Source organism: Candoia aspera, chromosome 1, assembly GCF_035149785.1.
Source record: "Candoia aspera isolate rCanAsp1 chromosome 1, rCanAsp1.hap2, whole genome shotgun sequence".
Classification (NCBI taxonomy): Eukaryota; Metazoa; Chordata; class Lepidosauria; order Squamata; family Boidae; genus Candoia; species Candoia aspera.
The window spans coordinates 169,257,019-169,269,344 of NC_086153.1; the positions used below are offsets into that span (position 1 = coordinate 169,257,019).

The 12,326-nt window shown below is 42.3% G+C and overlaps 1 protein-coding gene across 3 annotated transcripts in view; it reads right to left on the bottom strand.

The window, feature by feature from the left end:
• The window catches only part of RAMP1 (receptor activity modifying protein 1), a 322,064-nt gene extending 310,002 nt beyond the window's left edge, over positions 1-12,062 (bottom strand). For all 3 annotated transcript variants that reach the window (XR_010068892.1, XM_063317896.1, XM_063317897.1), the window contains exons 1-2: positions 11,933-12,062; positions 2,844-2,979 (exon numbers count right to left, since the gene is read on the bottom strand). Coding sequence is in view for 2 of the 3 variants with exons in the window: in XM_063317896.1 (XP_063173966.1) it covers positions 2,844-2,979; positions 11,933-11,984 (188 nt within the window). In the remaining variant the exon portion in view is untranslated. The remainder of the gene's footprint in view (positions 1-2,843; positions 2,980-11,932) is intronic.
• Positions 12,063-12,326: the final 264 nt, after the last annotated feature.

Consider the following 12,326-nt stretch of genomic DNA (forward strand, 5'->3'; position numbering starts at 1 on the left):
AAGAGTGGCTCTTCCTCTCCCCACTCCAAGCATGGTGACAAAGCCAGGTCTTCAATAGTTTCCTGAAGTCCAAAAGAGAGGAGGCTAGCCTCATTTCTGGGGGAAGGGTGTTCCAAAGGGCGGGAGCTGCTGCAGAGAAGGCCCGCCTCCTGGACCCCGCCAGATGGAGTTCTCTTGCAGACGGGGTCCGCAGCATGCCCTCTCTGCATGAGCGGGTGGGACGTGCAGGAGTTGTGAGTCCAAGAGGACCCCCAAGTTACGCACCGGGTCTGTCTGGGGCAGTGCAACCCCATCCAATACTAAAGATGGTAAATTCCTTGGAGCAGAGGGGCCATTAACCCACAGCCACTCTGTCTTACCAAGGTTCAGCTGAAGCCCATCCAGGCCCCCACAGCCCCCAGGCACCTGGAAAGGGCAGTCACAGCATCACTTACTTCCCCCGGGATGGAGATGTATAACTGAGTATCATCAGCATATTATTGATACCTCATCCCGTGGAGACAGATGATCTCACCCAGCAGTTTCATGTAGATGTTAAAAAGGAGAAGAGAGAGTACCGACCCCTGCGGCACCCCACAAAGGAGGAGCCGTGAGCCCGATCTCTCCTCCCTTATTAACACTGACTGGGACTGGCCCTGGAGGAAGGAGGTGAACCAGCGTAAGACCACGCCACCCACCCACAACTCTGTGAGCCAACCCAAAAGGATACAATGGTCGATGGTATCAAAAGCCGCTGAAAGGTCAAGGAGAGCAAGGATGGATGCACTGCCTCCATCCTGCTCCCACCAGAGATCATCCATAAGTGCGACCAATGCTGTTTCTGTCCCATATCCAGGCCTGAAACCTGACTGAAAGGGGTCTAGATAATCCGCTTCCTCCAGGATCCTCTGGAGCTGCAGTGCCACCACATTCTCAACCACCTTCCCCATGGTGGAATTTACAGTCCGGAGGATCTTGTCCACTTCCTCAGGTCCAACAGGATCAAACTGTTCCCAGATAACTGGGTAAGTATGCTCCCCAGGCATCTCCCCAGACTCCGTCCCATGCTTGGAGTCCAACTTAGAGCGAATCCAAGAAATTTTATCCTGCAGATGCTCCGAAAACTCCTCAGCACGGCCCTATAGATGATTTTCCGGGTCCCCTTTCCCCAACAGGGATCGGGTGGTCCTAAACAGGGCCGCTGGTGGCATTCTGCGGATGCAATAAGAGCGGAGAAATACTGACGTTTCGCCACTCTTACCGCCACAAGGTAGGCCTTAATCGCGGTTCTAGCTTCTGTCCAGTCAGGTTCGGTCTTTGACTTTCTCCAGCGGCTCTCTAGGCGTCTCTTAATCCTCTTCAGAACCCTCGGCTCCTCCGTGAACCACGGGGAGTGTCGAGTTCGATAGGATAAGAGAGGCCGCACAGGCGCGATCCTATCCAAGGCCCCGGCCGTCTCCCTATTCCAGGCAGCAGCCAGGGCCTCCGCTGGACCATGCAGCAGATCCTCAGGTATAACCCCCAGATCCCTCTGAAACCCTGCTGGGTCCATCAGTTGCCGGGGGTGGACCGATCGAATAGGTCCTGCCTCCCTGCAGAGAGGGGTGGCATATGAGAATTCCAAGGTCACCAGGGTGTGATCCGACCATGACAACGGGGAAAGATGTAACTCTCCCCTCCGATCACATTGCCAGTGCTCTGACAAGAAAACTAAGTCTGGTGTGAGGCCACTGTCTTGAGTCAGGTCCCAAATAATCTGAGTCAGGCCCATGGCCGCCATGGTGGCCATGAACTCCCGAGCTGCCTCCGAGGCCCACCCCAGGGATGGCAAATTGAAGTCCCCCAGAACCATAAGCCTGGGGAACTCCACTGCCAACCCTGAGACCGCCTCCAGCAGCTCAGGCAGAGAGGTTGCTACGCAGTAGGGAGGCTGGTACAGAAGCAACACTCCCAAATGCTCTCGGGCACCCAACTTGAAAAACAGGGTCTCACAACCAGCTACTTGTGGAGCAGCGCCCCTGAAGGCCACTATAGACTCTCTGATGACAACTGCCACCCCTCCTTCCCTGCCCCGGCATCTCGGCTGGTGCCACACCCGAAACCCGACCGGGCACATCTCTGACAAAGCCACTCCCCCTTCCAGGCCCAGCCAGGTTTTGGTAATACATGCCAGGTCTGCCCCCTCCTCTGTGATCATGTCACATATGAGGGGGGGCCTTGTTATATCACAATGTCATAAATTTTCTATAATGCTGGGGTACAGCTAAACCCCTCAACTGTACAGCCAAGATTTCTAGAAGGTTTATTTCACTTAAAAACAACCACCACCTGCTCACTGGATATATCAGTATTTCCACAGTGTAAAACTTGGTAAAACTCAAAACCTGAAAATTAATTTCATTGGAATCACTGTGAATTATCTACACAGAATCTCTTATTATGGGTATGATCTTACTTCATTTTCAGTGTTTCAAGTGAGAGGCCAATAATTACCCATATTTCCCCATCCTATTCCCAATACTGTATATGTGTTTCATATGTTTTAGAGAACATTCCATATTCAATACATGTAACTGATCTAATTTAATTTTAATTTAATTTTAATTTGATTTAATCTTTAAAATGTTAAAAAATAAAAATTGAAACTTCATCTTAAGCATTATATTATTTGTCCTTAACTCATTAAAACATAGAACAACAAATGTCAAAAATCCAGTGGAGTGCCACAGAGCTGTATCCTAGGCCCTGAGCTACTGAGGATGTCTGAGGAGAGTTCCAACTGTGTCATTCTATGATATCTGTACAAACATATAATGGGGATAAAAGAAAAAGTAGAAAAATAGTTTTGATTATTTGACACTCACCCCAAAGTCTTATCCCAATTGCACCACAGTGTCTTCCTGAGAGTTTCCATGTCAGATTTAAATTTGCTGAAACAAAATTCCTCAATTAATTGTCCATAAGATCCATGGCATGCGGAGACCACAATAAAATGATGGGCTAAAGTAGAAAGGGGAAAGTAAAAAAGATTTTCAAAACAAGAAAAGGTTAGGATGAAATTGCTTGATTCGTGTATAAAAATTACCGGTAAAGAATAATCCCAGATAGATCTCCTTCTGTCATCTAAGCATCATTGCTTACTCTTGAGTAATCACTTAAGAGAAATGAAACATTATAGGTAGTCCTCTAGAGCCATCAGATAGTTGTAATAAGTAAGTATATATTATATTGCAGCAACTGAAAACATCTTTACAATTTTTCCAAATTTGGTTTTATGGAAATATACTAGTTTCATGTTATTTATTAATGTATTCATAAAGCTCTTAAATTCAGAGGGCACTGCACTGAAATTTCAGTAAGATAATCTTACTGAGTAATAAATCTTACTCAGAGGCTGAAGAATATAATAAAACAGTAAACAAAATTCACAGAACTATTCAAAAATCTAGTACAAGGAACAATCCTACAAAGGGCTTTTTATAGAAACATTAGAAACAAGCATACCCAATCTGACATAGTTAGGTTACAGACTTCTATGTCAACTCTTACAAGTAGGGCAAAGATTTCTATGACCTAAAAATGTTAGAAATATGCAAGCATTTATGACCTTAAAACCGTTTAAATATGACCAATTAAACCAAAAATATGACTTTTAAAGCAAAAATATGACTTTATAAATTTTCTGAAATTAGCACCTAGTTTTTAAAAATCTGTGCTCATACACACAAATTAAAAGGTTTATTCTTCTTCACTTCCAGAGCAGAAGTGCTAGTATTGAAGGAATCAAATGAATATTTTGAGAGTAAAATTAGTTTAAAGATTAGCTTTCATTAACAGAATTGCATTGGATGACCACGTGCACCTTGGGGTTATCAAACTCAGAACTCCTTCTGTTGCCCACCAGTATGTTCTTGTACCTGGAGAAACTCCATTCGATATCACAAGAGGTTATAGGAACAAATTTGAAAAAAGCAAACTCATCTGGAGAAAATTCTGGCTTGAAGTCTTCAAATTTTGCTTCAAGTCCATTTAGAACGTTACTTGTTTTGCAAAGTGTTGAATAACCCAGATTAGATTGCAGCACTCTTCGCAGTTTATCACTGATTTTTTCAGCCACTTTTCCCTTTGTTTGCTTTAAATCACTTTCAGTTTGTTTTACAATGTTCAGTGCATTACTAAAGTTCCATTCCTACAGTTTCAAGGTAGGTGATTGCTCTTGATAATCCACTGAAGTTAGATCCTATATATGCTAAATTTCCAGCCAAGGTTTCAGAAAAGGAATCTTGCACAATCTTGATGGAGGGAGATTCACAACAGTCAAATTCTTTAACTATCCACTGCAAGGAAGCATAATTTGTGAAATAATACATAGCTGCATCCAGCCAAGTCCCCCAACATGTCATGACAGGTTGGGGAGGGAGAGCCAAAGTAGGAGCAATTTCTTTGAACTTTTGTACTCGAAGTGGAGCTTTAATAAACATTTTTTCCCATTCAAAATTATCTTATCTACATCAGGATAGTTGCTTCGAATCTCTTCGGCCACTCTGTGTAAACCATGTGCAAGGCATGTGATATGGATCATTTTTGGATAAAGAAGTTAAGTCCCTTGGCTGATGTATGGAGTGGCATCTGTTACAAAGAGAAGGGTATTGCCCTTTTTACACCATCCGGCCAGAGTAGTTTCATAGAATCATCAAAGAGCATAGCAATAGTGGAATTGTTTACTTTTTGTAGAATTTCACATGTTAGAAGAAATACTTCACCAGGCTTGTCACATTTCAGAGTGTCAATAATAACATTGGCTACATATCTTCTGTTTATATCACTTGTTTCATCTATTGAAACCCACATCTTGTTGGTGTCAACAGCAGATCTTATATTTTCTAACACATCTTCATAGCAGGCAGAGATGTAATTTTTCCTTGCAGTTGATTCCTTTGGAATCAAGTGACTGGTGTACTTCTCCAAAAAATGCCTGAGGCTACCACTACCTAATTTCCTTAAGAGAATATCTGAACTAACCATCATTGTACAGAGATCCTTACAAAATTCTGACTGGGTATTTGATGAACCTGCAGTTGAAGAAGCTCTCTTGAAAAGGAGATATTGCCTGTTCTCAGTGAAGGTAAATCTTGCTAAACAACTCTTGTGTTTTGTGGTGTCACAATGTTGTTGAATATTAAAAACGCCTTTGGGCCGATACCTTAACTTCACATAATTTACAAAACAAAGTATCACCACTGCTACTGAAAATCTGCTCCCCAAATTCTTGAACAAGATGCCGTAATTTCACACTCATTGAACATCTACTTTTAGGCATGTTGAAATCAGATTGCAGCTCTCATGTGACTCCACCACCTCGAACACACACACACCCGAGTTGGGGAGCAAATAGGCAAATTCTCACTCTTCTTTTCAGGCCCGGTCAGGGGAGAAGCCTCTGCCTGCTGAAGTCATTTTAAAAAAAGTTGCTCTCCCTCTCTTACACACACACACACAAGACACACATACACAGAGTCCTGAGTTGGAGAGCAAATAAGAAAAATAAAAAACAAATTCTCACCTTTTTTTCAGGCCTGGTCAGGGGAGAAGCCTTTTTCCTTTCCCTCCCTCCCTCCCTCACACACACCCCTGAGTTGGGGAGCAAATAAGAAAAAGAAAACAAAACAGGCAAATTCTCACTTTCTTTGCTGGCTCGAACTTGCTGGCTTATCAGGAGGGTTGCCAATGACCAAAATATGACCAAAATATGATATTTGTTACAAAATTAAGCAGAAATATGACATAACACCTTTAAAAAGTCAGAATATGACTTTTCAGGCAAAACAAAAAGCATCTAATTCTTACCAGATTACTCTAAAACATGTTTTAACTTACTTATAAATTCAAATAAAGGTTTCAGAAAAAATATGACAAGTCATAGAAATCCTTGCCCTACTTATAAGTTTTCTCTCTTCCTGCAGAACAGCAATGCCTTTTCAGTATTAACAGATTCAGAGGTTTCTTTCTAAGAAATGATAGGATTGCATGAAATGCACATGATGAAATCTAAAATCTAGATTACTGATGAAAACTTTTGGTTTATGCTAACACTGGTTTATACTGAAATAAGTGTTGATTCATATCCATTGCGGTTTGGCTCCTAGAGATCTGTTTGTTTCCTATCCTGAGGATTTTCTGGAAGTCTTTAAAAACATGGCTGTTCTCCCAGGCCTTGGGGTAGGATGCTTGTGTTGGCTATGTTACAGAGAATGTATTTGTCCTGATGCATGGGATTTTCTTTATTCTCTGTTTTCTATTTTTAGTATAAGCCACCCAAAGTCATTCTGGAGTTGGGCAGCCTATAAATTTCACAAAACAAAGCAAAACAAAATAAAAATTATTTATAACTTTCCTGACTCTGTCAGTATGCTGCATATACCTCAGTGGTCAGTGGAATATAAGCAACAGTAGAGTGTAAAATAATCTCTCAATTAGAGATCCTAATTTGCACAGAATAAAACAGGCTGTTAGAAACAGGCCATATGAATGCTGCATATGGCACAATACAACTAAGCTGGTAACCTAGTCTATTCTTTCTTCCTTTCACTTAGAAGAGTGGTGTCTTGGATTGATCACAACCATAATAAGCAGCAGAGATTAAGAACTTTGAATCCATATTGTGATGACCTTGGCATATGGAAGACAGAAACTAAGAATGTAAGAAAGATAAATGGTAAAGAGAATTAATTAAGAAAGGAAAGGAAAAGAAGAAAAAGACATATTATGTATGTCTGTAACATTAAAAGACAGTGGAAGGATGCACTATATCTGAATTTAGACTGATTTTTGTGGGGTGGAGTTAATGAAACGTGTGGAATTATAGGTTTAATTATAAACTGAAGTTATCAAAACATATGTCAAAAAGAATAACACAATGTCATCTAGATAGGTGATTGTTGTATCTTATGACAATGTAAGGATGAAGGGTGAATTTGGGGAAAAATTGTACCATGCTCAGAATGAATATGATCCTGGGGCAGGGGAGGGGACAAGATAATTCCAACCTTTTATGCCGTGGTCTGTTCTCAGTTTCAACACAGAATAAATCTTCCCCTACTTGCCGTCCAGATATCTGTAGGCTGCTATCTTATTTCCCCTTAGTCTGTTATTTTGCAAGCCAAGATGTCCAATTAACCAATTCTCACAGGACTTGATTTTGAGACTCCTCCTCACTCTGCAAGCTCTCCTCCAAGCCCACTCCAGCTTTATCAAGTCTCTTTTAAGATATGGTGTCCAGCACTGGATAAAGTCCTCCAAGTGTGGTCTGCCCAGCACAGAATATAATGGAACTACTACTTTCCATGACCTAGATGCAACACTTCTGTTAATACAATTCAAGTGTGTATCACCCTTTTTGCTGCATAATATTCCTTGTTCATGTTCATTATCTTGTTCATATTAATGTTCTTGTTCATAATCCACTGCACTACTAAATCCTACTCATATGTATTACCACCAAGCCAGGACTCCCAAGTTCTGTACTTACGCATTTGATTTTTCCTACCCAGATGTAGGACCTTACATTATTCACCATTAAACATCTCCACCCTGGGTGAGGTAAGTGATGCTGTGACTGCCCTCTCTCAGTGCCTGGGGGCTGTGGGGATCTGGATGGGGAACAACAGGCTTCAGCTGAACCCTGGTAAGATGGAGCGGCTGTGGGTTAATGGCTCCTCCATATCCGGGAAATTGTCATCTTTAGTTCTGGATGGGGTTGCACTGCCCCAGAAAGACCTGGTGCAGAATCTAGGGGTCCTGCTGGACTTGCAACTCCTGCTCAAAGAGCAGGTGACAATTGTGGCCAGGAGGGCCTTTGCACAACTTTGTGTTGTGCGCCAGTTACGCCCTTTCCTGGATTGTGAAGCCCTTTGAACAGTCACTCATGGCCTTGTTATCTCCCATATAGACTATTGCAACGTGCTCTACATGGGACTACCCTTGAAGAATATCCGGAAGCTACAGCTGGTCCAGAATGCAGCCAAGTGGACTATTTTTGGTGCCCTTCAATCAGCACATATAACACCCCTACTGCCCAAGCTGCACTGGGTACCAGTCTGCTTCTGGGTCCAATTCAAGGTGTTGGTTATTACCTTTAAAGCCCTACATGGCATGGGTCCAGGTTACCTGAGGGACCACCTCATCCCCATTACATCAACCCCTCCCACCCGATCATGCAGAGAGGGCATGTTGTGGACCCTGTCTGTAAGAGAATTCTGTTTGGTGAGGTCCAGGAAGCGGGCCTTCTCTGCAGTAGCTCCCGCCCTTTGGAACATGCTGCCCCCAGAGGTGAGGCTAGCCTCATCACTCCTGACCTTCCAGAAGAACCTGAAGACTTGGCTCTGCCATTTTGCTTGGGGCGGGCAGGGGACTTGTTACTCCTGGGGTTGGCTGGCGCCTTAGAGTGCTCCTCACACACATGGACTGAGTTACCTCTTTTTGCCATTTGAATTTTATTCTTATTTTTATATTTATATTTGATAATTGTATTTATATTTTTGTATTTGTATTTATATTTTATGGTTATTGTTTTAATGGATTTTTTTTATTGTAAACTGCCCAGAGGTCCTCTTGTGGGGGGAAGATGGGCGGTGGCAAATTTTGAAAATTAAAATTAAAATTAAAAATCTTGTTAAGGTTGGTGCAATGTTCAAGCCTGTCAACATCATTCTGAATCATGTTAGCCAATCCTCCTAGCTTGATGATATCTGCAAATTTAATAAACCATCACTTTCCATCCTGTAGATTATTTTTTTATTTCACAATTGTTTATACCACCCCAATCATGGCATTTGTAAGGACAGTGGTGAAGATGGAACCTTGGCAGTGCCACTTGTTAATTTCTCCCAGGTTGATACAAAACCATTAACAAGCACCCATTAGGTGAATTTGTTTAACCAGTTACGTATGACCACATCACAGTACTAGCCCACTAGCACGCTAGCCCACATTCATCCAGCTTGTTTACAAGGATATTGTGAAATATTTTGTTAGATGCTTTATTGAAATAAAGGTACATTATAAAACATTCCCATTCCACCAAACGATCAGAAAAATACATGAGCTTAAATTGACATGACTTGTTCCTGACAAATAAGTACATGGTAGTTCCTGGTAACAACAGCATTCTTTTATTAGTACTCACAGATACAGCATGCTGTAAAGTGTAAAGTGGAATAAACTCAAGTACAGATAGTAAACCAATGGGTATATAGTCCTTCCTGTTCCCCTTTTTGAATAATGGAACTGGATTTGCTCTTCTCCAGTCTTTCAGCATCTCAATGGTTGTTTGCTGAGCTTCGTGTAAGAAAGTACTTTATCAGGGTATACTTCCTAAGAACAACTAATGTTTTCATACGGCAAGTTGTTTAATTGACTAAAAATTTATATTTTAATATTACAGTGACTTTGCCCTTTGACATTGCAGCAAGCATTTAGTATCCTTTTTACCATGTCTGGATTTGCTGTGGTCAAACTCTTCTTCAAGGCCTTTGACTGGGAAGCCTCTGAAAATTCACTTGATTCCACTTTTCTCCCCAGCAGTGTTTTACAAAGAAAGGGAAGCAATGTAGCAATTTTAGCAGACAGCATCTGTTTTTTTGATGATAGCCTAGATCAGGTTGTAGAGGCCACATGTGATAGCTGCAGATCACTTTATTTTAAATTTGGATATAGCAAATGCATAGCCCTAGCTGACTTTGGCTAATCTACAAAAACAAAGTAATTGTTACTAGGATGGAAGGTCATCAGAAAATACCAGGTCTGTAGACTGCACTGGGAAGTCAAAAAATATCCCATAAAAGGGCAGTGACAAACCACATTTATACTGCTGCCAAGAAAACAGCACAGACATGTTGATGAAGTCACCAGGAATCAAGCTAGATGAGTGAGTTCTTATTTGTTAAGTGCCCAATTTTGAGAAATTAATGCTTCATTGTTTTGTACAACGAAAAGATATATTGATATAATAATACCAATAATAATCCTTGTGGAAATAGATACAGGTAATTAGACTTGAAAACAGGTTTGGGAGTCAGATTTAGGCAAGCAATTGGATGAGACAATATTGAAACCATTGTGGAAATCTGCCCTAGGCAAACACCTAAGTTCTTCTATAGATGTGACCAGCCCTGCAACAGATGACAACCAACTTTCATTTTTTAAAGACTGTGCTTGAATCTTGACTGTATCTATACCACTAAATGGACATCATTTCTGTGATCCATTCCACAAAGTGAGTTGCCTGTCAACAGTACTTATACAGTAATGTCTATCTACCTATGTCCCTAGATAGAATGTGGTTTCAATAGCAGATTATAGCTGATTGGATCCCGTTCCGATGGAGCAGAATTTCACACGCAGCTGCTGATGCTTCTCAGGTAATCAAGTTTGAGTTGAGGTGCAAGTAGCAGGAATAGTGGGTATAGTTTTTTATTTTAAGGAAAAATAATGCTAAGTAATCAACTATTATCTTTCAGGATACTGAAAGTTTGGCTGAATCTATCCATTACCTTTTTTAAAATCCTGCAGAAGAGTGAAGTGCTAAATAGAGAGCCAGTTTGGTGTAGTGGTTAAAGCATCAGGCTGGAGACTGTGAGTTCTAGTCCCACCTTAGGCACAAAGCCAGCTGGGTGGCCTTGGGCCTGTCATTTTCAGCTCTAGGAAGCAGGCAAGGGCAAGCCACTTCCAAAATCTTGCCAAGAAAACTGCAGGGATTTTTCCAGGCAGTCACCAGTAGTCATCACTAACTCAAAGGGAGAAAAAACAAAAAATAAAACTGGAGACAGCAACTTATCCTTATCCTCAAAAAAAAGGGAGGGGAGGGGAGAAGGATCTAAGAAATTACAACTTCATTCTAACATTGACACTTGGGAAGAGTTGTGTCATGATGGTGATTCTCTGCTAAGAGGAACCGCCTTCCTTGTGGCTTAGTGCAGTGCCCATTTGCTCATTTATTCTGCTTATGTAGCCTTAATTTAGTCATTCAGAGGGAACAGTCCCCATCTTTGCCTGTTTGCTTGCCTTTTTTCTGAGTGATACGAAGGACTGAACTACTTGGGCCCAATCCTCGTCACTATAATATTCAGAGGAGAATACAACAGAATAACTAGCGCTCTATGCTTCAAGAGAGAGAGAGAGAGAGAACACAAGCAAAGGGCACAACCAGCTGCTTCTCTGTGGGCCCAATCCCCCCCCCCCGCCGTCCATGGGGAGAGGGAGAAATGTCCATTGCTTTGAAATTCAGTCCTATAGCTGGCTCACACCTGTTTCCATCCTAGCCAGATTTGGAATATGATAGATCTTAATTCTATCAACACAGAGGCTTTGTGAGTGCCCTGAACATGGTGCTTTCCAAATAGTTGGCAAAGATGGTAAGAGTTGAAATGCAACACATCTGTAGAATGCAAGGTTGAATCGAGTTCTCACTGTCCTCAAAGCATCTCATGTTTAGACTGACTGGCATGAAGATCAGCTGATAAAACAGAAGCAGAATACAAACTCCACAGAAAAGCCTACAATTTGCACAAACTGTATTTGTAAATACAGAAGGCACCATACAATTCGATTACAGCTGAAAGCTGATACTATCAGAACAATAACAGTTTATTTGTCTGTTCAATGAAAGCAAAAGTTATTTTGTGGGAATCTCATAAATTGATTTGTATTGCCATTTATCAGCATCACCATTATCATCATCATCATCATCAAAAGGCAGATTGACAGAAGAAGAATATCTATTCATCTTTCTACACACACACACACACACACACACATTTTAATCCCCCACTCCGATCTCAACCTAGATCGCCCGCCCACCCCCGGTGTGATCGACCCCGGTCCTGTCTGGCCTGCCCACCTCTTTGTCCTAGCCTCTGCACAGCCATACTCTGAGCTGGCACGAAGCAGCACTCACCGAGGCCAAGCCACAAGCAACGCTTCAGTAGGGAGACCATTCCCAAAGCCATGGCTCCAGCAGAGAAATGAAGCCTGCCGACGCCAAAGGACTTTATTTTAAGCAACAGGAATCTTTGACGAACAAATCATTCCGACGTCAAGGAGGAGATCAAGATGCAACCAACCCAACCGCGCGAAAAGCCTCCGCTGAGGGAGGTGGGAAAACGCGGGCTGTCGCGCACGAGCCCAGGAGTCGCCCCTTCGCTCTTCCTCGAGGCAGGGTCTTCGGGATACGATTAGCTGCTCCAAAGGGCACGTGGAAGGGGAGGGCGTTCTGATTGGGTCGCTTCGGGGATGGCAGAGCGAGAGCGGTGGAAGGGTCGGTGGAAGGATCTCGGTTCCCCTCCTCCCTT